Genomic DNA, 25,903 nt, shown 5'->3' on the forward strand with positions numbered 1-25,903 from the left:
ATTTTGTAAAGCCACAGAAAACGTTGCAGATTTCCAGCCATCTGTTTTGCTTAGAACACTCTGACCTGCATCCTCACGCATGTGCAAACAGTGAGTGCTGACAATGCATATTTGGACTGTGCAATGTGCATATGAGGTGATAACCGCTTTGCTCTGCACACCTTGATTATTTGCATACCAAGACACATTTTTGTGTTTGTTTTGTCACCTCTAATGGGAATAAAGCATGATGCATAGTTGCACACAATGCAGCCTGTAATATTTGCTTATGAAGATGACCTAGTGGTTCCCCAAAGTGATGATTAAGGTTGCATAATAATTATTTAATTCACTTTATCCTAAACAAATATGTGTCATGTTTTCTCAATTGCCTTGATTAGTAAAGTTTTTATGTCTTATCTTGTGTCACAGATTTCTGTGTGCTACATCAGCTCTCGTCCACACTCCACCAACCTGAACCATCAGGGCCTGGTGTTCAGTGGCTTGCTGCTTTACCTCTGTGACTCCTTCGTCGTCTCTGGACTCCTCAAGAAATTCCGCTTCCTCAAAGGTGAAACATCAGTGTAGTCTTAGTTTTTGCATGCATTTATATCTTTGTTGTTTCTGTTTTCACATCATCTGCTTCAAGTTGTTCTATGAGACCACAGTGGTACATGTGGTATGTGGGAGTAGCATTTCTGTGTACGTGTTCCTGTGTTGTTTCTTGTTTGTTGACCTACTTCTGACCACATTAACTCAATAATGGTATATGATAGAATCATTATACATAGACTCCCACATACTGTACAATTGGTGGGTTTAAGAAGCAACATCAGCATTAGTGGGGATTTTAGACTAGTTTTGTAGTTTTGACTTACACTTTGCAATCTACCAGCTAAGTTTTGTCTCTGATCATGTCCACAGGTGCCACGCTCTGTGTTATCTGCCAGGACCGAAGTTCCCTGCGCCAGACCATTGTCAGACTGGAGCTGGAGGATGAGTGGCAGTTCCGCCTGCGGGACGAGTTTCAGACAGCCAACTGCAGCGAGGATCGGCCCCTCTACTTTCTGACTGGCCGCCATGTTTGAACCTGTTTGAAACAGCCAGGGTCCCCTACTTTGCTGCAGAAACACAATCAGAAACGAGGGGAGATTTGATTCCGAACCAGCCAGCAATCACAATTCTTGCCATTCCGATGGAAGGTCAGAGGGGATACGCTGGAGCACAAGACCCGCAGTGCCCCCACAAGAGGACACATGGTCACCTAACGTGGCTTTCCTTACATCTGTACTACCACAGTGCACTATGTCTGGCTCTGATGAGGGTCAGTGCATGTTTTTAACTCTTGCTTGTAGCTGGGCTTGTCTCCACTCGAGACTTCTACACAAAAAGACTTTGCTGTGAAAGAAAAAGCACAGCTGAAACTGAACTTTCATTGTTTTGTTGTTGTATTTCACAAAAATGGACGCTCTCCTATTGATAATGTGACTATTTGAAGATTGTATGTGTGCATGGACTATGACTACAGTATGTCCCATCCTGGACATACGTGTTTATCTCAGGGTTTTAAAGGGAGATCAAAGGGAGGTCACTTATGGGGGTTAAGTTTTCTCCCTGTTCACCGTGTATTTTTGGCATTAACTTATGTTGGCACCAAAGACATCCTCAGCTGCACCTTGCCTTTACCTGTTCCTTGTCCCTTCATACCTGCTCTGCCTCTCGAACTCCATGAAGCTCATTGACTATAAAGAGACAGCTCACTTCATTTAAATATAACCACAGAGGTTGGTCTGTACTTACAGTACGCCAGTGAATCGTATTTTTATCATCAAGAGTATAATGCCATTGGGATTAAAACAACAAGTGGCTATTTGAGCTAGCACACTTAAACTGCAAATGGGGACTCCTTTTCTCTTGTGCCTCTAAAATATTTATGCGGCATCGATAATCCTTCTGGCAAGGAGCTGTACGAGTGTGGTTTTATTTTCCAAATGACTTTCACAGGAATGTATCCAAAGACTATATTTGAGTGATCTATACATTCACAACTGAAAAAAGTACAAGAATGTAGGACGTTAATGTTCTATTACCACTTAAATATACAACTATGACCTTGGTCTGTTGTTCAAAAGAGACATAGATGACCCGCCACAGGGTTTTATTTTTACAACTCACCTTATGGCCAATCAGTCAGAGCAACGTGAAAGTGAGACTAGTTTACAGGTATGTTCTCAATGACAAATATTTTGCATGTAGGCATTTGCTGTTTAAAATGCTGGGTATTGTAAGCATAATCACAATATGTCAGTAAATCCTATGAGCAAGCCCCCTCACTGCCAAATATCCTGCTACTGGCTGTGCCCGGTCTTGGCTACCATCCTCATACCCTAAACTCATTTTCCCCCACAACAATGAGTAATCAAAGAAAAGTTAACACACTGCCAAAAGCAGCTGACCAGGCCAATTCATATACTTGAAAGGAGAATGTTTTTGTATGTTTCTGCACAGGGTTGTCCAAAGAATATGCCTTAAGTGACATTTGATACAGTCATTGCTCGAGTCACTAATTTTTCGGACCAATGAGAATGAAGAAACCATATAACTGTGAGGCGAAGAAATGTTGTCTGGGTGAAGCAAGATGAAATAATTGGATTTCGGACTACTGTACTGTTTAAAGCTTTGTTTACATTATTAATATATTATATCATCCCCTTAACCACTGAGGGTTACTGATGTTTTTTTTAAGTCTTGTGTAACGTTTTCCAGTATATTTTGGTCATAATGTCTTTCTACATTTTATGTTATGTTGCAAAGGCAAGAAGAATCTACCTAGATGTGTCCTTAACCATATGTCTGTATTCCTTCCTGTTCTTGTATTGGATTTTTATTGAGAATGAAAATCAGGTCCATGAGGGATTCTTATTTATTTGACAAGCATTTTGGACTGATAATCATATTGAAGTGTAATATTTGATTGCATGCTTAGCTCGCTTAAGCCAAACGGAGTGCGTCCTCTTCAAAACCATCCATGAAGGCTTTGCACAAGACCCAAACGAATGATTGTTAAATCTACTGAATGTCACTGGGGGTAGGAAATGTGAACTTGCACTATACAAGTTGCCAGCAGAAGAAAATATTTCCCACCAAGCAAAACTGTTAAATTAACCCAAAAATTAGCCCAAATATAAGACTGGTGATTGAAACTATTAGTCAAACTCCAACGGTCCGTAGAATGTCTTAACACTTAATATGCTATTTGCTCTCACAATCTTCACTGAAATGTGCAGCCCAGTGGTAGCCTTGGTGCCTGGCTGATCTACCTCATGTTTACCATTGTGGTTGCAGGCTGTGAACATAATGACATTACAGCCATGCTATTGTTGTTGAAAATTTATGAATGTAATAAAATGACTTCTAAAATGATTTCTGTGTTTTCTCACGTTTTAATTTTAATTGGTTTTTCAAATCTGGAAGTACAATCTAACATAGAAAACATTTTTACCCCAAGTTGTCATGGGGTACATCCTAATTTTCAGTCTCTCCATATTTAAACAGTTATATTACTTGTTCGACATATTACTTCATGTAAATAATCAACTTTTTCTAATTTCTGTCAAAGATATTTCCCTTAATTCTCAAAAGATATATCAACTTTTCCATCTAAGAATTTTTCAGAGCATTATCAAGTCCTTGCTATTTCCTAGGAGTATCAGCTAGCAAAACATCTCGCTACATATTTGTCTCTTTCTTGTATAGCTTCCTCAGTGTTTCCTACGTACATCATAGTACAGTTGTTTGGAATGGCATATACCATAATGTCTTTTATGGATGAACTTACATTGTCTCAGAAAAGCTTGAGTGGTGTGGACCTCCAGAAAAAACTGTGCCTCCAGGTCTCCCCAGAGCCTCAAGCATGGTTGCTGCGTTAAAGTGGTACTCCACTGATTAAGTATTATACTTCCACAGAGCTGGGGGGACTCAGAAGAGACAGATGTGTAGAAAAGAAACAGAATGGTCGAAATTAAAGCAGCAGAGGATGGGTTAAGTTCTAAAAATGCTGGATCCTACATTTCCCATAATGCAACTTGATGACTTCTTTCATTACAGCTCCCCTGCCTCCCAAAAAGCTCACATCTATCAAACTCCACACCAACACACTGTAACACTGGCTTTCTGTTTACATTTTTTAGTCTCAAGCCCAATCTGAGAAATATATCATCAGGGTTATTTTTTCAATCTTTGGAAAGCCCCCGCCAGAGCCACAGAAGACATTATACAACGGTTTTCACAGGCTGAGTAGTAGTACAGTAGTAGATTAGACAACGCAAGTTTATTTGTATGGAACCTTTCAACAACAAGGCAATCCAAACTGCTTTATAAAAGAAAATCAAGACAATATAGAAAGACACGTATGTCACTTATCTTTTTGTATTGTCCTCCTACATATTTAGTGTGGATCACCCCTTTAATGTCCTGCCTTTGATTTGGGGTGTTATGCAGAGCTGTGTTTAATTCTTCCATCTGAACTCAATCCATACTCTTGAGTTAGTACATTGTATTACAAACAGTATATCTTGTACTCATCTGAAACATTCAACATTTACTGTAGCTCCGATTCTCCCTTTTTTAAATCATTTCCGTGTTGTTTTGTTGTGCTTCCCATGTACAGTAAATGCTGAGTATTTTAAAGTGTGAATTGATACAAAGCAGTATTGTTGAAATGCTTGTGCAGCTCTGTCCTTAGTTTGTGATTAATAATCCTCTCACTCTCTCCCCTGCATCCATTCAATCCAAGATCTTTTTACTCTGCTAAAGAATAAATCCCAGGCCCTTGCTCACTTCCCAAGGACCACCTCTCTCGTCTCATCTCAACACCTCTGCAGCCACGCTGCGATAATTCAGTGACCCTCTCATTATCAAAAGCAGAAATGGCCTCATAATGGATGCCAGGATCATCTCTGGCTTCACTCTAAGGGCACAGGGGCATTGTCGGTCCATGGACAGTACTATTTCAGTTCCCACGAGGTAATATTAGAGCACACTTTTCATCAACCTACAACCCCTGTGTGATATAACACAAGGCTATTTTCAGCCAGCTGCAGTCAGGATAGGATAAGGAAGAGAGGGCAGGAACGGCTGGTTTGCTGATTCTTGCACCTCATAATTGCTCTTTTGGGAACAGAAGAAAGATATTGTGCCCAAAGCCCACAAGAGAATTTTTTTCTAAAGATTTTAAATGTCCCAAAGTGATTCATTTAAGACAAAGAGGAGAATACCGATGCTTAAAAAGGGGGAATAGGGTAATTGACTATTTTAGCCTACAACTTTCTTCAGCTTTTCAAGATTATGTTGATGCTTATATAGGATGTCATTTTACTTGTGGTGCACATTTTCCTCAATTTACCTGATATTACAACAGATCACTTGGAGGAAAAAGAGAAAATGTCTCCTGACGATTCCCTCTGACATATTTCTTTCAGAGTCCTCAGGCAATGCAGTACTTAACATTAAACTACTTTCAAACACTAACATGATTAAACATTTCACTTTAACATACTACTCTGAAATATTTTCTCCTTTTTTTTTATCCTAACATGAAGAAAAGTGCTGGTTTATTCTGATCTATAAACTATATAATTACACTGTGCATATTTTTCACATGAGCAGAGATATCAACATTTATAATAGAGGGATTCTTGCAATATAATATCAGTTTTCATCCCTCTTGGCAGTCTACTCTAATTACTCTCAGGCTTCCATAAACCATTTTGCTAAAACCAAAGCTCATCTGTCTGTGGGTTTATTGGGGGTGGAGGGGGTTGGGGTGAAGGTAAGTGGAGTGCCGGGGGATTACAGTTTGCCTTTGGTGGATCACATCCACTACTGCAGCGATGCATATCCTATCAGCCGCTAAGCCTGCGAGTGTGCAGTGAGTCAATTCCAGGGAGCAAAACCCAATACTGTGATGCGAGAAGGAGGGAGTGTGACCCTGCAGTGACACAATGGTCACGCAGTAAGCCGGCTTCCAGTGGTAGCCTGTCAAATGTCTTGCCTTAAGGGAGACAAGCCTGTGACCGAGGGTGAGGTCCTGTGTAAGCCTGACATCTCACGTGACTGATGAGCCTCTGACTGTGCAGGCCAGATACTAAAACTATTTACCCACAGGTGTAAAACCACAAAGAAAGAAAGATTTGCTGACAAAAGGCAATCACAGTAAATGATGCTAACCCACCAGCAGTACATGGTCAGTTGAGCAATCCAATATACTCTGCTGAGAAAATGCATTACAAGCACAAGCAGTGGAGAAAGCAGACAAATGGACCTGGACTCTGTTTAATAATTTATTAAATACAGCATATTACACTCATGTTGATAATGTGCATATACTAGTACTTATACTACAGAGACATGTTTTTTTTTTTAATTTAAAATCTTATTGCTGCACATGTTAAACAGAATGTTTCTTTCTTTTTCTTCTTTTTATGCGGTGTACAAAATGTAATGCAGCATCCTATGAGGAAACACAAACGTGTCCTTTGTGCTACAGATCGTGTGGTGTTAGTCGTAAGGTTCAGGACATGATGACGTTGATGAGATACATGCTACTCAATGGACACTTGGCAGAACAAACAGACACCAAAAAATTCCACAGGAACAGGAAGTCAAAAATCCCTCATGCAGTGCATTACTGAAAGCCTGGCCGTCGGTCAGATCTGCTCGTTTCATCGTTGCCAACTCATACGCGGTAGCCAGCCCCTTGATCATTGTTGGCGAAACGAAACAAAAAAAAGGCGACGACCAGGTTCCATTAACGATACTATGCATCTCGTAAAGCAACACCCGCCACTTCAAACCACCAATATGTACACTCTCTTGTCTTCCCATGTGCATTACTTCATTCACATCACTGTATCTAGCACCCTCTTACTCACATACACAACTAACCACCAACATTTTCACAAAGAACATCTCTTGGAATTCATATAATGCTCTGCTCAGCCTTTTTGGAATATACTTTTAATATATCAAATGAAATGAAGTGCATTGCATTAAGGAATTAGAGGCATGGTAGTGTCAACTAAAATAGTGCAATTTCACATTCCTTGTCATTAATTAATTATTCTCGGTATTATACATTTGTAGAACTATTTGGTGTAGAAGGTAGAATGTGTGAAAAAACAAAAGTGCATGCAGAAGACTGAAAGAAAAGAAACTAGTGTATGTCAACTGGTAAATAACATCTATGTTTAAAGGAACTGTTTCGACATTTCGGGAAATACACTTACAGTTAGATAAGAAAATCAACACCACTGTCATGTCTGTGGTGCTAAATCTGAAGCTACAGCCAGGAGACAGGTAGCTTAATTTAGCATTAAGACCGGAAGATATGGGAATCTACTAGCCTGTGTCCAAAGGTAACAAAAATTTGCACCAAATTAACCCAATTTATCTCCATTATTTACTTGTACAAAAACTGAGCCGCAAAAACAGCAAGTTGTAGTTTTATATTCCTGGCTGTTGCTTCAAGTTTCACAGACAAATATGAGAGTGTTATCGATCTTCTCATCTAACTCTCAGCAAGAGAGTGCAAAAAATGCTTTCCCAATGACTGAGAAAAAAATACAAACTAAAGGATAATGACTGACAAAACAAAAATCCACAGGAAAGATGGGTAAATAAAGAAAATCCCTGAGGGCTAAAATCCTACTGACATTAGTACTAAAGGACGCTTCATGAACAAAGATGATTGAATTTTTTATGTACAGTACTTGTGTTAACTTTAAAAGAAAACTCATTGCACAAGGTAATAGAATTTTTTTTAGCTAGCTAATGCAACTAAACAACATGGGCGCAGAATCAGCTTTTCAACACTGTCATGAACAGCTACGCTTGCTTTTTAATAAGCATACCATTGAGAGCATGATTACATACAATGACTTGTTAATTGTATGGACGAATAAATAAACTGATGTTGAATGCGAGACAAACGCTTGCATTCAATAAGATGTGCCTTTCAAATGAGAAAGAATGTTTGTTTGTTTTTTTTGCTTGTGGCAGGAGGAAGAATGGGACATAAGGATGGAGGGAAAAGATAAAAATAAAGTCAATGGAAGGAAGGAAAAGGGTGGAATTAGGATTAGGTAGAGGAGGGAAGGAATAAAGGACGGATGGAATGCAGAAAGGAGGGAAAGGATGAAAGAGGGGAGGGAAAAAGGTAGAAGGAAGGAAGGTAGGAAAACAAAAAAGGATGGAATGCAACGAGGAAAAAATGGATGACAAAGATGAAAGAAAAGTTTGAAGGAAGGAAGGAAAGAGAGGAAGAAAAAAAAAAGTAAGGAAGTAAAACCAGAGGAACACTTTGTGGAGTTCTCTTATCAGGAGAGGTCATTGAGTCGGCTGCCCTGTTCGATAACCGCCTTAGCAAACTGCTTGAAGACTCGGTCCATGTAGGTGCTCTGTCGAGGCCACAGGCCCTCCAGAAAACCAATATGGCCACCGTGACAGGTAATGAGCAGGGCCAGGTTGGGATTCTGCTTCACAGCCTCCACTGGAATGGCTGCAAACACAAAAAGTATTCAAGTTGTTTTTCCTCCTATTTTAGGCTTTTTCTTACGGATAAGTTCTCCATTCCTAAAGCTACTCTATTAGAGCTACGATTTTATTTTTAACTTTACAAGAAATAATGTTTAGGACTCACCATGAGACGGGGAAAAGACATCATCGGCAGCATTCAGACACAGCATTGGCACCTGCACAGATTTCAGCCTGTGGACAGGACTGGCATCATGGTAGTAGTCATCATTGGTAGGGTATCCAAACATTATGGAGGTGAACCTCTCGTCAAACTCTCGAATGGTCTTTGCCTGTGTGTGTGTGTGTTGGGGAGGGGTGGAATACTGATTGAGTTTTGACTACTTTGTTTTAATTAGATTAACATTTATGGTCGCTGAAAATAATCCCTACCTTCATGACATGATCGATGTCGTAACACTTTTCAAGCACTGGCCTGTGTCTGGAAGGGAGATTAAAAGTAAAAGTGTCACTGCCGCTGCTGTTAGGTTCAATGATGTGCATTTGTAAAAATGACCCTCAAAAATGGTGACAAGGTTGTAACAACAATGAGGAACATGTTAATACACATATTGGAATATGCTGTGGGTATAATAATTGCTACCAGTTTTTTTGTTACCACTTAACAAATTCACCAGGAACTGAAAAAAGCAAACCGTTGATTAGCATATAAAATATAAATACATAAACCCAGTTATCTAAGCTCCCACAATGCTTAGCCTCCTGCGCTTGCAGTTGAGTTAGCGGCCGTGTTAATCCCGCTCTGGCCTCGGCTGACCTGTGCACAGAGGCTTGTAGGCAGCTGGTGAGGTAGGAGTTGAAGAGGAAACGGTCCAGGGGTTTTTCCAGTGAAGCGGTGCACTCGAATACATCCCAGCCTGCTGAGAAGACGACGACCCCTCTCAGGCAGGTTTCCCGGCCCTTGCGCCCCAAGTAGTTGGCCAGCATCATCCTGAATGTGGAGAGAGGGTGCGAGGGTTAGACAGACGGTGTAAAAAGAGAAGGATTGGGGGGGATGTTCCATTTCTGACAGATTAGCGCTGTATAGTAAAAAAAAACAAAAAAACATCTTCTTTGGCAGGCTGCACTGAACAACTGCGATCATATTAAAGCACTGACGTATCCAAACCGACAAAAATATGCACTCCTTTTTTATTCATAAGAGATGCTAGATCATTATTTTGAGTCATTTTTTAAAGAAAAAATGCTAAAATAATCTGGCTCCAGTTTCTTAAATGTGAATTTTTTCTGGTTCCTTAAGTCCTCTATGATAGTAAACTGAATATCTTTGGGTTGTTGACTGTTTGTCGGGACAAAACCAGACATTTTCTATTGTATCTTAAGCTAGGTGAAACAATGATTGACATTTTTCACCATTTTCTGGCATTTTATAAACCAAACGACTAATTGACTAATCAAGATCGTTAGTTGCAGCCCTACATTTAGCAAAGACCAATCATAAACCAGCTGGATTATTTAATGTGAGCGATCGCTGTGCTGTTTAATAATGTTTGATTCTGTTACGTCAGGCAATTTCTAAGTATTATTGTTTATATTTTTAGTCCCAAGTTCAGCCACCACTGAGCCATCAACAAATGTGTATAGTTGCAAGTTCTGGGATTTGTTAGCAAGTATCTGCAAGTACAGAAATGTCCAGTCAGCTGGTAACGAGTGGCTTCATTACCCGCCCATGGATACTCCAGCAGCCATCATCGGAGCAGCTTCATAGGTCCTCTGGATGTGCTCGATAACAGTCTCCAGATCCTCTGTGTTAGCAGCACAGTACGTCCGTGGTGTCTGGTGGGACAATAATGCAGTCTTTTTTTTTTATCTCTGAACATAAAAACATTTTAGCAAACAGTTTTTTTTTTAAAATAAAGTCTAAACTATAATGTATTGTGTCCATAATCATTAGGGGTAAAACACAATATGCAAATTCTTAGTCTTTCCACGTGGGACTACTTAAAAAATTAGATAGGAAAATTGTACAGTAGCCCAACTCCACTTTTGTATAAAAATATTACATCTATCTGACTACTTTCTGTGGTAAAAGTGAATAAAAACTGATATTTGAAAATTAAGATACCAATGTAAAGTTGAAAAGAGACTAAATCTAACATAAAATGGAAAAACTAGAGCTGTAAGAACTATGACTGCAAACTGACTATTTCATTAGGTTGCTGCATTTTCCTTTTGGATCCTAGTGGGAGAATATTAAGAAATAAATATATTAAATGATACACTTTTGTAAACACAGAACACAGGTGTGACACACACACACACACACAGACATGACGCATAGAGTATCTAAAGACAGACATGCACATGTAGACACAAAGAGCTCACAGATTATGTAACAGATACAATCTCCCTGGGCTAAATTCAGTGAGTGGCAGGCATTAAATTGTCATTTTGACAAATATGAAGCCAGATGCTACAAATGATTACATCAGGACATTTGTTATTTACAGTGAGAGCGGGCAAGAGGAAGATGTGGACTTATAGAATCCATCTCTGTTAGGTGGCAGATGTGCTGTTTTCAGCTCATGGTATTTTCCATCTTTAGGGAAGATCAGTCACTGTTATCTGCTGTTGCCGCACATGCTCTGACAGTAAAGTGACTCTATGATATATAAGGTAAATCAAACATCTATAAAGCAAAGAAAGATATGTTTGGAGACAACATGAGTAACTATACTGCCCTCAAAACAAACAGTAATTATGTAGTTGCTAATTTCTGTTATTATGACTATGATGAATTTTAGTTTTTCAGAAAACAATATAAATACAGAGCACCAAACTTGTGCTGGGTTTGAGCTGCTGCTGTGTTTGTCTCTGTGTTGTTGTATTTTGCAGAGTCATAGGTGTGAAGCTTCTCTCCAGACATCCATATGACTACAGAAACGTACCACTTTCCATCTTATCCTGACAAATGCTATGTTATTATAGTTTATCCAAGTATTTTTGGCTATGATAAGAACACTGTTCTAGGATTTTTTTTGGGGGGGGTGGGGGAAAGGGACAAATCCCTTTCAGTTTTAAACAGCTTGTCAAGCAGCGCAGGCTACTTAACATTATAAAACGAACCAGCTCTAACTTGAGGGAGCCTATTTAACAAGTCCCATTTTTCAGGATGCTGTTGACTCTTCAGCTCTTCAAGGTCCTTCATTAAAATTCAAGCAGAAACTCAGGCAAAGTAAATTCCTGTTTTTCTTTTCTCTTACAGCTCCTCTAATAGGGCCTGCACAAAGTTTGGACTTTGTAATGAATCAGCATAATTCACTAATAGAATATTAAAAGAAAATATATGTTAAAAAAATAGGGGAAACATTTGAATAAACTCCAACTTCTGTGCTGCGAAACTTCTCCGCAGCCAAGTGTAATGTAACAGGCTCTTTATGAGGTCTTGAAATAGGGGCACTAGCACTCAGGACAGTGTTTGAGGCAGGGGGCATCCTTCACACAGTGGGTCATTCTAAGGCTCTGGCCTATTTAAACAATGGACAATATTCACACTAACTGGCCACAGAGAAAACACTCACAGGAGCGTACAAATGCTTAATCATTTGCATAGAATATAGCACAATTCCTGATTGAAATGAGGGAGAAAAAAAACCACCACCACTATTTGACAAAGTGCCAAGGATACAGTTCCAACTTCTTGTTTTTTTTTTACAACTGAGCAAACTAAATATGACCTAGAATGCAAGTTTAAACCAAACTGAGTGACACTAGACGCTTTGCTTCAGTGTCACATTTTCAGCTGAGGCCAGAAGGGAACAGAATGCAACAAACGCAGCGGTGCAACACAAACCAGCCATTGATTCAGATTTACACCCACCGAGAAGGAACATTAGATTGATTGTGGGCAATCCTTGCTTCTAATGAAACACCATTTGTGCTTCGGATGAGATCTCTGTACAGTAGCGACGGTATGATTAGATCTGGGTAATACAGTCATATATAAAGAACGCGCCTCTGTTCCGAGATGTACAGACAGAGAGGGTGAGAGATGCATAAAACACAGTGGGAGTACTTTTGCGCTATCAGAGCTCGGGGCCCATTTTGTTGGCTAAATATACCCGGGTGTGAGAGGACAGATTAAGCCAGGTGTCAGACCAGCACGTGCGCGGCGAGGTCATATTTCTGCGGATCGGCATTAAAACACAGTATCTGCCTGCAACTTAATCCCCCGCTGTGCAACAACATTGTCGGTGCGGCGTCTGCTTAGGCTCCCTGTGGGCCCTGTGACACGTGTGCGACAGACATACTTTATACTGTCTGAAGCAGCGAAAAGCACACAGCCCTACTAGGGAGCTGTCATACTGACAAATGCCAGACCATAACTGTCCTCAACTGTCCTTAACACTACTTTTTATCCCGCGTACACGTCTGTCTCTCTGAATATGGAAACAACAAATGACTGGATGTTAAGATTCTTACCAGCAGCGTTTCACCGGAGACCCCTCTATTGTTGAATACCGCGCATCTGAAACACACAAAACATAACACTTTTCAGAAATTATTACATCCTCCTAAATCATTCCTTTAATCACTTCATCCATCAGTAGTAAATGGAACAAATTCAAGCAGAACCGAAACGAGAACATTAATCAGCAGCAACTTTCACATAATTGATTAATCATTTGAGTGACTGTTCAAGCGAAGATAGCAAACATTTGCTGGTACCAGCGTAAGAAATGTGAGTGGTTTTCTGCTTTTCTCTGATTTACATCTTTGTAAAGTGAATATCTTTGGACTGGTTTTGGGGAAATTGTGATGGCATTTTTCATAATTATCTGTCATTTTATAGACAAAACAATCAAGAAGATAATTTGGAGATAAATCAATGATGGAAATGATCAACAGCTGCAGCCCTAAATCCCTACATAAGAGTTCACTTTAGATCAAAAGTACACGTATGTGGCAGAGCATTTATAAGCTGTAGTGGGCATACACCTGTTTTTGTGTCACTACGACTTACTGACTTCCGTTAGCATGTTTATAGGAACACGGTGGCCCAAATTCCTTTATGTTCCTTGCTTTAAAAAAAAAAAAAAAACTGAAGTGGGAATATGTTGAGATGCGCAGAGAGGCACAGCTGTGTGATGAGCATTCTGTTTGTACTGTAGAGCAAAGGCATCAGCATCCCTCTTCGCCCCACATCTCTCGCCAGTCATCTATTATCTGGTGGAGTCAGACCTGCTGTTTTTTATCGGTGTAACTCAGCAGCAGGGTGGGGCTAGATAGAGTGTTTGGGCAAGAGGAAGGGGAGAGGGAGGGAGGGGGTGGGGGGGTGGAGTGGTGGGGGGGTGGTTAAACACATACTGCAGCATAGACTGGGAAGCTGGTCTGGGCTTAGCTGCAAAGCTTGTACCAGGATAAGCTGTAATTCATTAAGCCATACAGAAAGGGGGTGAGGGGTGGAAGATGCTGAGTTTGCCGGTTCTCTTCCCATGCCTTCCCAAATCTGGGTGAAAGAATGAGTGCAGCGAACACAGAAAGGGCCTATTGGAGAGGGAGAAAAGGTGGAGAGAGAGAGAGAAAAAAACAAAAAACTGCCTCTCTCTGCAACTCTCCAAGCTTGTGCTACGTTTGGCTATTTACAAAAGCAGCTCTTGACACAGAGCTAAGCTGCCCAATTTATTTGTGCACTTCACCTGAAATAACCCCGAGCTCCTGTCACTCATGGGCCTGTTATATAAAAGTTCCAAAATTGTTAAAAACAAAAGTGGTTTTAAATCTCATTTTAACATCGCTATGCCTGTTAAGTATTCTGACTTTGATTGGACAAAAAGTCTGTGTTCTAGATGAACGGCAAATTGCAACATAAGGCAAATTTTTGTGATTCACTGCCCCGAATGCGTGCACAGCGCTGGACTTCGGCCAGGGTATCCGGCCAAGACCACCCACCTATAGCCCAGATCCCGGCTCTGTTGGACCATGTGCAGGATGTAGGACTCTCGGCTGGTGCCGGTCAGACCGGGGAGAAGGAGGACTGTGGGCCTGGTGGCGGGGTCGGGATGAGAGAGGCTGTCGTCGTTGTCAAACCAATCCAAAGAGATCTGTCCTCCATCTGCTGCCTTAATAAGCTCACTGCAGAGACAAGCGGGACACGCAACGCGGCAATGAGGATCTTTATGACCGTTATCTTTTGCCTGTATCTCTATGCTATCTATCTTTCCCCTTAAAACACATGCATACACTAAAGCACATACACAGGATATGAAAAATAGTTGGAATTAACATCAAATTTGGATCTAAATGCATATCTGCTTTTAAATACACTCAATAAACGGTGACATGGCATTATTAAAAAATACTTCTGCTTCAGTTGTCGGCACAATTAATACTTTGTGTTCAGTTCCAGGTAGAGTCATTTATTTATTGTGTCTATTCAGGAGAGGGAATTGGATCTGTGAGTAGCACACTCCCTGACAGCTGCCTCATTTCCCTTGCGATCATCTTGTCAGCGTGCTTTGCAACACACAGCGAGTTAAGAAAAGGAGGAGGGCACTGCACCAGTGCATTCTTATGGTCAATCAATTTCTGAGCTATACAACCCTAGCCTGACAGATGAGGTCATTCAGTCCCAGTGATAGTACATTTTAAAACCTGCAACACACACACACACATACAGCAGTCAACCAACTTGGCCTGCCAGGGGTAAAGGCATCAGCATGGAATTACAGAACCGCTGTGAAATATGAACCTGAGGCTAGACTTTAAAGTCAGGGAGGGTCAATCTAGAGTGACCAGCACACAACGTGGGAGGGGACCTGGCACTAATCCCGCTCAACAAGATGAGTGGAATTTCAACCGGAAAAGCCTGCGACAAACAGGACGGTTTTCACGGTGTATGTCCTTGGGTCAACCTTGGGTAACTTCATTAAGGGGGGAGGTGCGGGTGGGGTGGGGTGGATGGGGGGGGGTGTCATGTCTTCCCCGCAGGAAATGTGATAATAACTTGAGCGAATGTCACCGTCACTCTTACCAGGTTTGATAACAGACAGCTGCACTAGGATGGATACAGTCCCTGTGCATTATGGGAATATCTATCTCTTTGACAGAAAACACAGCAGACAGTCAAAGCTAGAGGCAGCGTGTATGTCCTTGGGAGAAGCATCACAAATGATGGATCTAAGAAGAAGAAATGTAATTCCATAATTATTTTGAACTCTGAATGCTCCTAAATCCCAATAAATAGATACAGAAACGATTAACTTCCTGTTATAACCAATATTGATGACACACGCTGAATTTCTACTACTGTCTTATTCATTTTAAGTTGATTTTTCTATGTTATCAGAGAATAAATCAAAAGTACATTAACAGAAATTGTTTTTTTTTTTCTTTCAATCCAAGCTCAAACACCTGGCACACAAACAAATAAGGACAATCACACACACACACATACATACAACTAACCAAAAAGGATGTGCATGAACATTAGGGCATGTTTGAATAAATAACACACAAGGAAAAGAAAAGTAAAACTAATAAATAAGTTCTGAATGAGTAATAATGGAAATTAAGTCTCTCTTGATTAATTTTAATCTGCTTTATGTATGCAGGGGGCGAGGAATGCACTGCCAATTAATCTTCAACAGAATGTACACTATCAAGGAGCAGGCGAGGCGGCCCAGGCCAGCATCGTGGCACAAAAGGTCTCTTTCTCCTCAGAGCTTTTGAGTCTTGGCTAAAGGATAAGACTGGGATTTGTTTTCCAGTTGTGAAAGACAGAAATCAAGAAATAAGCAACGGCAGTTTCTCAGTGAGCTAATTCTTCTTATTCTTGAGTTTCTTAATAAAGCTTTGCACAATGGTCTTGGCAAGAAATGTGTAATGTTTTGTCTGGCATTCATTTGCTCTAAAATGATACGGGAATGATTTATGCACTTTACTCTACTATGTACATTATAAATGAACTCACATGCTTCACACTTACCTCTTTGATCATTTGTTTTTGTGAGTTCAAATACACACATGAACCAGATTGAGCACATCTGCTTAAACATATAAATCCTTAGTTTGGGGAGGAAAAAAACTTACTTCCTGTAGACGACCCCTGGTTTTGCTGTGACAAAGGGTCTGAGCAACGTCTGGATGCGGCTCTCCCAGCACCAAAAGGTGGGGTAGTAGGTTTCTGACACTACCGGACATTGTTCCCTCAGAAACTGGTAGAACTTTTTACCCCCGGAGATGAGCTGCGGCTTCTGCAAAACAGACACAAATGGAGTGAGGCGCAGATTCAAGAAAGGCACCCGCCTCAGGTAATATTTAACATGATATTGTTTAACGTGACTGCTCATCTATGACTGTGATGAAACATTTCTAGCTCAAAGTCATGCTTCCTTACACCTTATGTTGTGAAAAATATAATAAAGTTTTTGACGTTCTTGTTCCTCAAAATGAATTACATATAAAATCTTCTGATGCACATAATAAAACTTGGAAAACATACAAAATAAACAACACATGATGACAAACATGAGCATGCATCTGCATAGAAAGTAGTTGTTGAGCTCCTTTTCTAGCTGCCAGCCACTCCGATGATCTGATCAAGGCCTTTTATCTGTTTCCCTGCTCCTTTTTTTTTTAAATCCACAGGTGGCCTTGCTTTTGCGGTTGTTGCTCCTAAACTTTTGAACAGCCTTCCCCAGGAGATCTGCTGCTTCTATCACATCTGCTGAATCTGTGCTTTCTTGCCTTTAGTTTTGATTTTGATTTTGGTTGTGTTTAATTCTCGTTTATGTATCAGGCATATGTATGTGCATGTATGCATGTATTCTTGTATTTGTATGTGTGTATTTTACACTATATGTGAAGCACTGTATCTGTGTGCTTTAAAAATCAAATAGAAAGGTTGTTACTGGGGACACTCTATAGCCTACTGACCACGCAGTGTAATGAGATAAAAGCACAGCTGCATTCACTGAGAGCCTTAATTACACTTGAACAGACTGGTAATAAACATTAGACATGCATTAGCCCTGCATAATCAAAATGAATATACTTCCATGTATTATGGATCATTTTAAAAATCAACAATATATATATTTGTTGCATAATTTAGACTATTAGCTCAGTAATTTTATTAGTCTGACTGTAAATGCAGGATTCAATCCAGTCCATTTCACTTCCAGTTTGATTTATGCTAACTTAAACTGTTATAATATTTCAATGTACATGATAAACTTACTCTAGGTGTACGCTGCATAATATAAACACTGTCAGTCCCTCTTTCACACATCCAGTAAATAGTGGCAACTTGCATTACATAAAACCTTCTCCCGGCATTTCTAGCTAACATACAGTAACGTTGGCCTAGCTTAGCCAGCGCAGACATCTAGTTAACTGTAACTGTCTTGCCATGGATTGATTTAATGCACATTTGTACTGCACACGCATACAGATAATATTCATTTCGGGTATATTTATGTGCCAATTAAAACGCGCGTCTTGATGCCATGAGATGCATCCCACATGTGCAGGCGCGTAATGTTAGCACACCGGTCGACAGATGCCAGCTAATCGAAACCTCCATCAGCAGACGCACCGGTCGACTATCATCACTCGCATGGAGGTGATGATGCTCCTCTATGGAAAAGCACAAACGCCGGTTACATTGAACACACACACGCGCACACATACATACACACATACACAGTGCAAGCTAAAGCTCAAAGAGTCCCTTTAAAGAAGCCGGTAAAATTATAAACCATAAGTTAACGTTACCTTCGCTACGGAAAGCAAATAGTAGCAGGTGTACGCTGCGCTAAAGCCCAGCACCAGAGACAGCCCTACTCCCGAGCCGAACAGCCCAACTTTCACTTGATTTTCCAGATAATGCGACAGATCCCTTGTCAAGATGTTGAAATTGAAGTCCAGCGAGATCATTGCAAGGTCCCTGTTTTCCCCCCGTACTGCAAGGACAGCGGCCAGCTCGGTTGGGTTTCAGCTGTGTCTGCCTGCCTGCGATCCCACTGTGAAGGAGACAGTCAAGGGGACCTGATGTATGTATGTATATATGTATCAGCGAGCGGTGGCGCTCTTTGACCGGCTATCAATGCAACCAGGCACAGCCAGTCAGTCAGTCGCCCCCTGCAGTCACTACAGCTGATGTGCACCATTACAGCTGTACTGGCAGAAATGAGCCTGCAGGCCCACTCCAAAAAAATGTACACTGAATAGGCGCAGTAATATTTGCAAAGACAGCATGAGCATCATTAAACACCCGCAGCTTCTGAAAAATTATTATGGATTTACTGGTGTGGAAGTCTACAATAAAACTGGATTACCAGCCAGGCAAAGCAGGCAAACTGGCCCCAGGGCTTCAAAATCCACAGGGGGGCCGGAGGCCCCAGGTTCACTATGTGGCAATTAGTGTGTGGTAATTTAATTAACTGAAAATGTGCTTGTTCATACTGTGTGCACCACTACAGGACATTATAAACTAAAATTATTTTCTTTCTTGCTTTATTTATTTTATTTGTAGGGGACCATGTACAGCGTTAAACATTATGTTAACATTTGATGTACTCTACCAGAGTTAGCTTAAAGCTGATTTTCATCTGCAGTCCCTCCAGCTGGTCACAATTAAAACATATAACAGCACAATAATGAAACAGTATAAAGCAAAAAAACACACAGGACACATAATACACAGTTACACACAGTAGCACATCACACACACCTACAATGTTAACTACCACAAATGTATGCTTGACAAAAGCAAGATTATTTGTGCACATGAGAAGACCATGAGATAAAATGTGGAGTCGATGGTTACAGATTGGTATAATAAAGCAACACCTGTATTATGACTTCATCTTGGGGTCCTGTCTTGTAGAGGGGCTCGGAGTTGAATCATAGTTTTAAGGCAGTTATGATTTCTGTTTATATTCTGCTTACATTGTGCATTTCACTAAATAAATTTGTGCTTAACACGTACACAGTGCACAGGGAACAGGAGTCACAGGGATTACATATTCAGATTACCTGCAGTATCTGGTGATTTGGATTGGGAAAATCTTCTTCCTAGAAAATGCTCCATACAGACACGAGATGCATCAAAAGTTGACTGTCTTTCACAAAGTCACTAGAACAAAATCTGATGAATCCTATATTACTTTTAGGTATTTGCCATTTTGGAACCTTTTTGATATTTTTAAAATATTGTTTTTGTGTCTATATTGACAATTTTGTTTTGTTTTTGTTGTAAGTTTGCATTGTCTACCTTTTCAGACTTATTTCACACATTTTCTGATGTCTATGTTTGGCTTGTTTAGCTTAATCTTGTTTTATTGATCAATGTGATTTTAAATTGCTGCTTGTTTTATTGTTGCCTGTGTTGTGTAGAACCCAGGAAGACTAGTGACCAGTTTGTGAAAGCTAATGGGGATCTAAATAAAGAATAAATCATTATAGTACTTTTATCTATAATCGTCTGGATGTGCTACTCGAACTAATAAAGACTTTTCTCTTTCTATGATCAATTAAAAATAATGATACAATGATCATTAAATATGACAAATAAGAACTATATAGAGTATAATGAATTACATTTTCTTTAAATGTGAAATGAATATTTCATTTATTAATGCCAGCTGATTTCCTTTTACAAATTCATACTTCTGTTATGATGCACTGCAAATCCATTGTATAGTATACACTATAGACAATATAACAGGCATGTATGCATGGATGGATTCATGCATAAGTATATAAATTCTTATGTATAAGGTAGGTCATATATTACATTTTACTTATTGTTATTAAATATATATGGTTATTCAGTTTTAGTTTATATATTTCCCACATCTCATCTCCTGGTTTATTTCAATTTTAAAAATATACTTAAATAAAATTGATCTTTTGTCCCCCCAAATCAGCCATATACTGTGTGTTTTGACTAATAATAATAACAATTTTATTTGTAAAGCACTTTCCAAACCTGGAACACAAAGGTCTTTACATTGATAGCATAAAAGACAAATGTTTAAAAAGAAAAACACAAGAACGGCAAAATACAAGAACACAATTAAAGGACTGTAAAAGAAATTTACATAAATCATCCAAAAGGTAAAACAAGTGAAACTATTAAAATAAACTTAAAGTCAGGTGCACAACAGAGCTGTATTATGTAAACAAATAAGACTAGTTGTCAGATGAGAGGGCAAGTCTATAAAAATGTGTCTTAAGACAGGATTTAAAGGCAGAAACAGTTCCAGCACATCAAATCCTACCTGGAAGACTGTTCCAAAGCTGAGGTGCCAGTACAGTAAAAGCTTGATCACCCTTTGACCTTAACCTGGACTCTGGAAAAGCTACCAGGCCTAATCCAGCGGATCTAAGAGGCCTTTTTAACAGTAAGGAGATTAAAACATTTAATGTTTAATGATTTTAATTAATCTGAATCATCTTTATCATCTGTATTGGCTACGTATGTTTACACATACAAGGAATCCGGTTTAGCGGCTCTCAATGTATGCTTAAACAAAATAAAAACACAACAACCTTCAGAAATATACACAGGAAATGACTATATACAGGTGAAAATGTTTCTGTGGACTGTAAAAAGGATAGAAATAGTGCAAAGAAGTGAAGAGTTCGAGGAGTGCTGAGATAAATATTAAAGATCCCCTCCAGACATGTTTTAAGATGTATATAAAATACTCTACTTTGAATAATAATTTGTGCCTGATATGGTTTTTCCACAAAAAAGTATACTTACCCCGTTAAAATCCTTGAAATGTTCTCCCTCTCCCTCATTTAAAATACCAGAATATATTTCTATTTCTATAAATATGTAAACATATTTCATTTTGGAAGTTTAACTGCCAGACACAAGATGTTTCCTTCTTCACTATAATGTACATTCTCAATGTATGTGCACTGGAGGCTTCAAGTTTCCACATCACACTTATGTAAGTTGAAGATTGGACCAGGATTGGCTTCCAAAACTATTTGTGATGTCACAAATCATGCCCGTAGGGTCCACAACTTAAAATTGGATTTTCAATGAGCACAGAGAAACTTCCCACTTCAGCAGATGAATGTAAAAACAACCTCCCAGTGTCAAACTCTGCACATACATTGTTCTGTGCAGTGAAGCTCAAATATCCAACTGAAGGAACAAGAAGAACAACATATTTTTGAGTGGAGGGGGACTTTAAATGGTAAAAAAAGACGCTGCCTTATATACATATTAAATAATCCTTGTAAATCTTATACCATTTGTAAGAGGTGAGTTAATTTAAATTATTGTTCTGATTGGAAAAATTCCTATGTAAAAGCATTTAATAGAAAATTCACAACTGTCTTTCTGCATCAACAGGAGCTGATGTTTTTTGCATGTTGCAGATGCGCATGCGCATCGTAGGCCGGACTCGTGCTTGTTTTCCGAGCTTCGCGTCTTCGTGCTTTGTCGTCTCCCTCCGTAGCTAGTTGTTGCTCGTCTGAGGTCTGGACGATGATTGACAATAATGGCGACGCGTTTATTCTGAGTTGACTCCAGGGAACCATCTCTGGCTGACAAAGGGGAACATCTTGGATGGATTTTGAGCCCCGTGCACATCAACAAGGATAAACAACTCCCTTTAAGGACTACATTTGCCTCAACGAGAAGGACTTGCTAGCCAGGAGAGGTTTATTTCGCTAGCATTGCGTTAGCTAGCAACTCGGCTCGCTAGCTTGCTAAGTTGAAGAGGTGGCATTCTTGTGTGTGGAGAGGAGGAGAGGGGTAGCCAGCAATGTGGCCACTTAATGGGCTCAGAGGGTAATTAGTTTCTCATTCCCAGAGGCAACACTGAAGAGGCTCACGGTTAGCTTGTGAGAAAAGATTTTGGTGGCTCCTTAGGTGGCTAACTTAGCTTGCAGGCTATCTTTGTGGATTGTTCCAGTGTCTTTCCTGTTAGGACTTGCTCTCACTTGGCGTTTGGAAACTGTCCACCAGTGCACCGAAAGCTGGCTAGCATATAGTGCTAGCTTGCTAACTTCTAAGGGTTTACTGTGGCATTTTGAGATCTTTTCTTAAATGACCACCGGCAGAAATAACCGGGCGATGATGGAAGGAGTCGGAGCCAGAGTGGTCCGCGGACCCGACTGGAAGTGGGGGAAGCAGGATGGAGGAGAGGGACATGTTGGCACCGTCAGGAGTTTTGAAAGTCCAGAAGAGGTGGTGGTTGTCTGGGATAATGGGACGGCTGCTAACTACCGTTGTTCTGGGGCATACGACGTGAGGATATTAGACAGTGCTCCGACAGGTAACTTTACATCAGTTGATTTTGTTTGCCAACACTTTTAAGGCAAGTGTCTACTTATATGCAACAGAGCTATGCACGACAACATACAAGACATTGTTTCTTTAAGGATGCAGAGCATTAGTGTGATTAGACAACCAGACAACAAAAGTGCATCTTTCATTAAAAGCTGTGATCATGGTCGTAAAATGAAGGAGAGCCTGTTGAAGAAACTTGCGCTCTGGAAATTCTCAGAGGGACTTAGTTGTAGTTCATTTGTTCTATTTCCGTTGAAGGCAGACAACGTCTTCTTGTCTATCCCGATTTATAAAGGCACAAGATGAGTATTTATAGACATCCTGTCTGAACAGAAATGTCACGGACATCTCTGTGTGCCAGACATGCAAATAAGTTATGCATGATTTACAAGATGCACAAACATGTCCAGTGTCAATACTGCCTTAGTATAACACTTGTGACATGATTGTTTTCATATTCAAACATTTCTCTCCCACAAGATATTAAGTATGATTTCTCAAATTTCCGCAATAGGGTGTATAGTACTGGCATATTCAGAAATGTTAAAGGACTGCTTCTCCATTGCTCAACTTCATCTCTTTGTACCTGTAATAGTATCACATACCTGCAGCATAACACTTCAGTATGCATCACATAGGCCAACTTCAATTATCTTCCTAAATATCCACCTAACTATGCATTTATGGAACAAGCAGCACTTATTAAAATGTTCATAATTCTGAAGTATCAGGTATATCCTGAAAAGAAAGGATTAAAGGCCTTAAGTCCAAAAGTAGTCTAGGTGTGTGTTTACATTATCAGTTGTGGAGTTCAGGTTGCACATAGAAAAAGTGGTCGATTGTCAACAACTTACTAGCATTTTTTTAACCTGCACAGATAGTGTAAACATTGCTGTTACTAAACCGATGAATACTGCCCCCTCTCAGGCATCAAGCATGATGGAACCATGTGTGACACCTGTCGTCAACAACCCATCATTGGTATTCGCTGGAAATGTGCTGAGTGCACCAATTACGACCTCTGCACAACCTGTTACCATGGAGACAAGCACCACCTGAGACATCGGTTCTACAGGATCACCACCCCAGGGAGTGAGAGGTTAGTTTACCCGGCAGCATTTGCCAGTGTTGTGGTTCACCTTAGACCCACCTATTATGAAGAGAAACAAGGTAGTCGGGTAATCCCTAGCATTTCACTGTGATTGGCTGGCCTACGTCGTTACTCCCTTACTTTGGCTTTGTGTGCGTTTGTGTGACATTTGAGAAGTCTTTTTGTGTGCCCTGCCTCACGGGCAGACAGAATCTATCTCGATGCTCCCAGCCCTCAGTTGCCAGGCAACAACTCAGCCTCGTTTTAGGATTCAGTCAGGCCTTTTTAAAAATGATATTAAGGCAGTGTTTCCCATATATACAATTTATTTGAGCAGATTTTTCCATGTTTTTTTAAATACATTTTTGGATGTCTTCAGAAGGCTGCAAGGTAATGAAATGTTAAGTCCAGATTTATTGAAAAATCTGTTTTGCAGCTGACTTTCAAACATCAGAATTTAGAGCTTTGACTCTGCAGTAAGTGCATTTGATGAATAGAGATAATGAAAACTTTTAACTACGTTACTGTGTAAGGCAGCTTCCTGTTAAGTAGAAAGACTAATCTAAGTGTCCAATAACTGCCCAGAAGTTACTCGGTGATATAACAAAAAAAAAGAATAACACTAGACATGCACAGTCAAGTGTTTTGACTTCATTCAATCACAGTTGATTGCCTCACCTACGTTTTTAGTGCTACAGCAGTCTCTTGCACTTAATATTACTTTATCATCATTTGCCTGCAGTCATTCTGTCACTCAAACGGTGCTGTCAAAGTGGGAGCCCCAGTCTTTTTTTTTCTCCTTTGCTCTTTATTTGTAGCTGTAAGCTAATGTTGAGGTTAAGATTTATATGAACTCAGCACTTCCAGCACGTGCCTCATAATGAATGGCAATTGATGTGAAGGTGTTTTACCGTAAAGGCAGTGTTAGATTTGCTGTGACGCCACCTCGGGAAGAAATGACAATGCCAGCAAGTTTAGCTAACGTTACCAAAAGTTGACTTTATAAAGTGTGTACACACATACATTTATCTGCACTTTTTGTCTGGGCATTAGAAGTTGGTGCAGAAGCTTTTCAAGCTAGAACATGATCAGTGGTAATCAGACATTAACAATTGTGTGTTTAAATACATGTGAGTAGTTGAATGTGATGTATGTCTATCCTCAGGTCAAGATATGGTTAAAAAAAAAAAGTACTAAAATGGAACTGATGTTCCACAGCAGGTGTTTTACAGGTGGTTCTACTTACATTTGGCAACTCATAGTTTTTCATTTATTATCAGAACTTTAAATTAAAGTCAAACACATAAAAAGACCATCCTCCCCCTCACCGCTGTGCCTGGAAGAATTTCAAATGGAAACATTATTTCAGGCGTGGTGTGTGTGTGTGTGTGGGAAGTGGAAAGATTATTGCCAATTAATTCTTGTACAGACAAGATCAAGTGAAATTGTTGAAGATGGCTTCATTCTGTGCGTTCAGAGATGCTCGTTAAAGAGATCAAGGTAGTTCATGAGTTGGAAAAACGAGCAGCCACTTATTTGAGACATAAGTTTAGTATTTTAAATTCCTCAACTTGCATTAGATTGTGTTATCACATCTACTCTCAGTACTGTGATGACACCTCATCTATTTCAAGGCCATTTCAGCCAAACACTGTAGTTTAGTAGACGAACACATGGCTCAACAGCTGGCAGCCTTTTCAACTGAGTACGACTTCATTTCCCCCGAGACAGACATTGCATAATGCACAATGGGTGCTGGAGGTCTCCCCAACTCACACTGCTCTGCCAGCATGATGGGGTGTTTTGTTACACCACATTAGATTCTTTCACTAACTGCTGAAGAGGGAGTGGTTAGAGGCCAAAAGCTGTTTGCGCTGGTTAGACCTACACTGTCCAGCTGCCATGTCTGCCATCAAGGTTCACGTTGTTGTTTGATGGTTAGAGCTCATCTGGATATTTTATTTGCTATTGCCTTTTTTATT

The 25,903-nt window shown here is 40.0% G+C and overlaps 3 protein-coding genes across 11 annotated transcripts in view; 2 read left to right on the plus strand and 1 right to left on the minus strand.

Annotated features, from left to right (window-relative positions):
* greb1l (GREB1 like retinoic acid receptor coactivator) overlaps positions 1–3,402 on the plus strand; it is a 42,211-nt gene extending 38,809 nt beyond the window's left edge. For all 5 annotated transcript variants that reach the window (XM_067606173.1, XM_067606176.1, XM_067606175.1 and 2 more), the window contains exons 33-34: positions 412–550; positions 904–3,402. In XM_067606173.1, the coding sequence (XP_067462274.1) occupies positions 412–550; positions 904–1,067 (303 nt within the window). In that variant the 3' untranslated portion in view covers positions 1,068–3,402. The remainder of the gene's footprint in view (positions 1–411; positions 551–903) is intronic.
* Positions 3,403–6,307: 2,905 nt separating this feature from the next.
* Positions 6,308–18,574, minus strand: abhd3 (abhydrolase domain containing 3, phospholipase). The gene is made up of 9 exons (XM_067606180.1): positions 18,289–18,574; positions 16,603–16,766; positions 14,464–14,646; positions 12,994–13,039; positions 10,235–10,347; positions 9,329–9,502; positions 8,944–8,992; positions 8,678–8,843; positions 6,308–8,536 (listed from the first exon to the last, which is right to left on the minus strand). The coding sequence occupies exons 1-9, from the start codon at positions 18,448–18,450 to the stop codon at positions 8,355–8,357; spliced, it is 1,239 nt and encodes a 412-aa protein (XP_067462281.1). The 5' UTR covers positions 18,451–18,574; the 3' UTR covers positions 6,308–8,354.
* Positions 18,575–21,970: 3,396 nt separating this feature from the next.
* mib1 (MIB E3 ubiquitin protein ligase 1) overlaps positions 21,971–25,903 on the plus strand; it is a 57,212-nt gene continuing 53,279 nt past the window's right edge. For 3 of the 5 annotated variants that reach the window (XM_067606182.1, XM_067606183.1, XM_067606184.1), the window contains exons 1-2: positions 21,972–22,817; positions 23,759–23,930. In XM_067606182.1, the coding sequence (XP_067462283.1) occupies positions 22,589–22,817; positions 23,759–23,930 (401 nt within the window). In that variant the 5' untranslated portion in view covers positions 21,972–22,588. Of the gene's footprint in view, positions 22,818–23,758; positions 23,931–25,903 lie in introns of all 5 variants that reach the window. The other 2 variants (XM_067606181.1, XM_067606185.1) reach the window with 1 other exon arrangement.

This window comes from Thunnus thynnus, chromosome 12 (assembly GCF_963924715.1).
Source record: "Thunnus thynnus chromosome 12, fThuThy2.1, whole genome shotgun sequence".
NCBI lineage: Eukaryota > Metazoa > Chordata > Actinopteri > Scombriformes > Scombridae > Thunnus > Thunnus thynnus.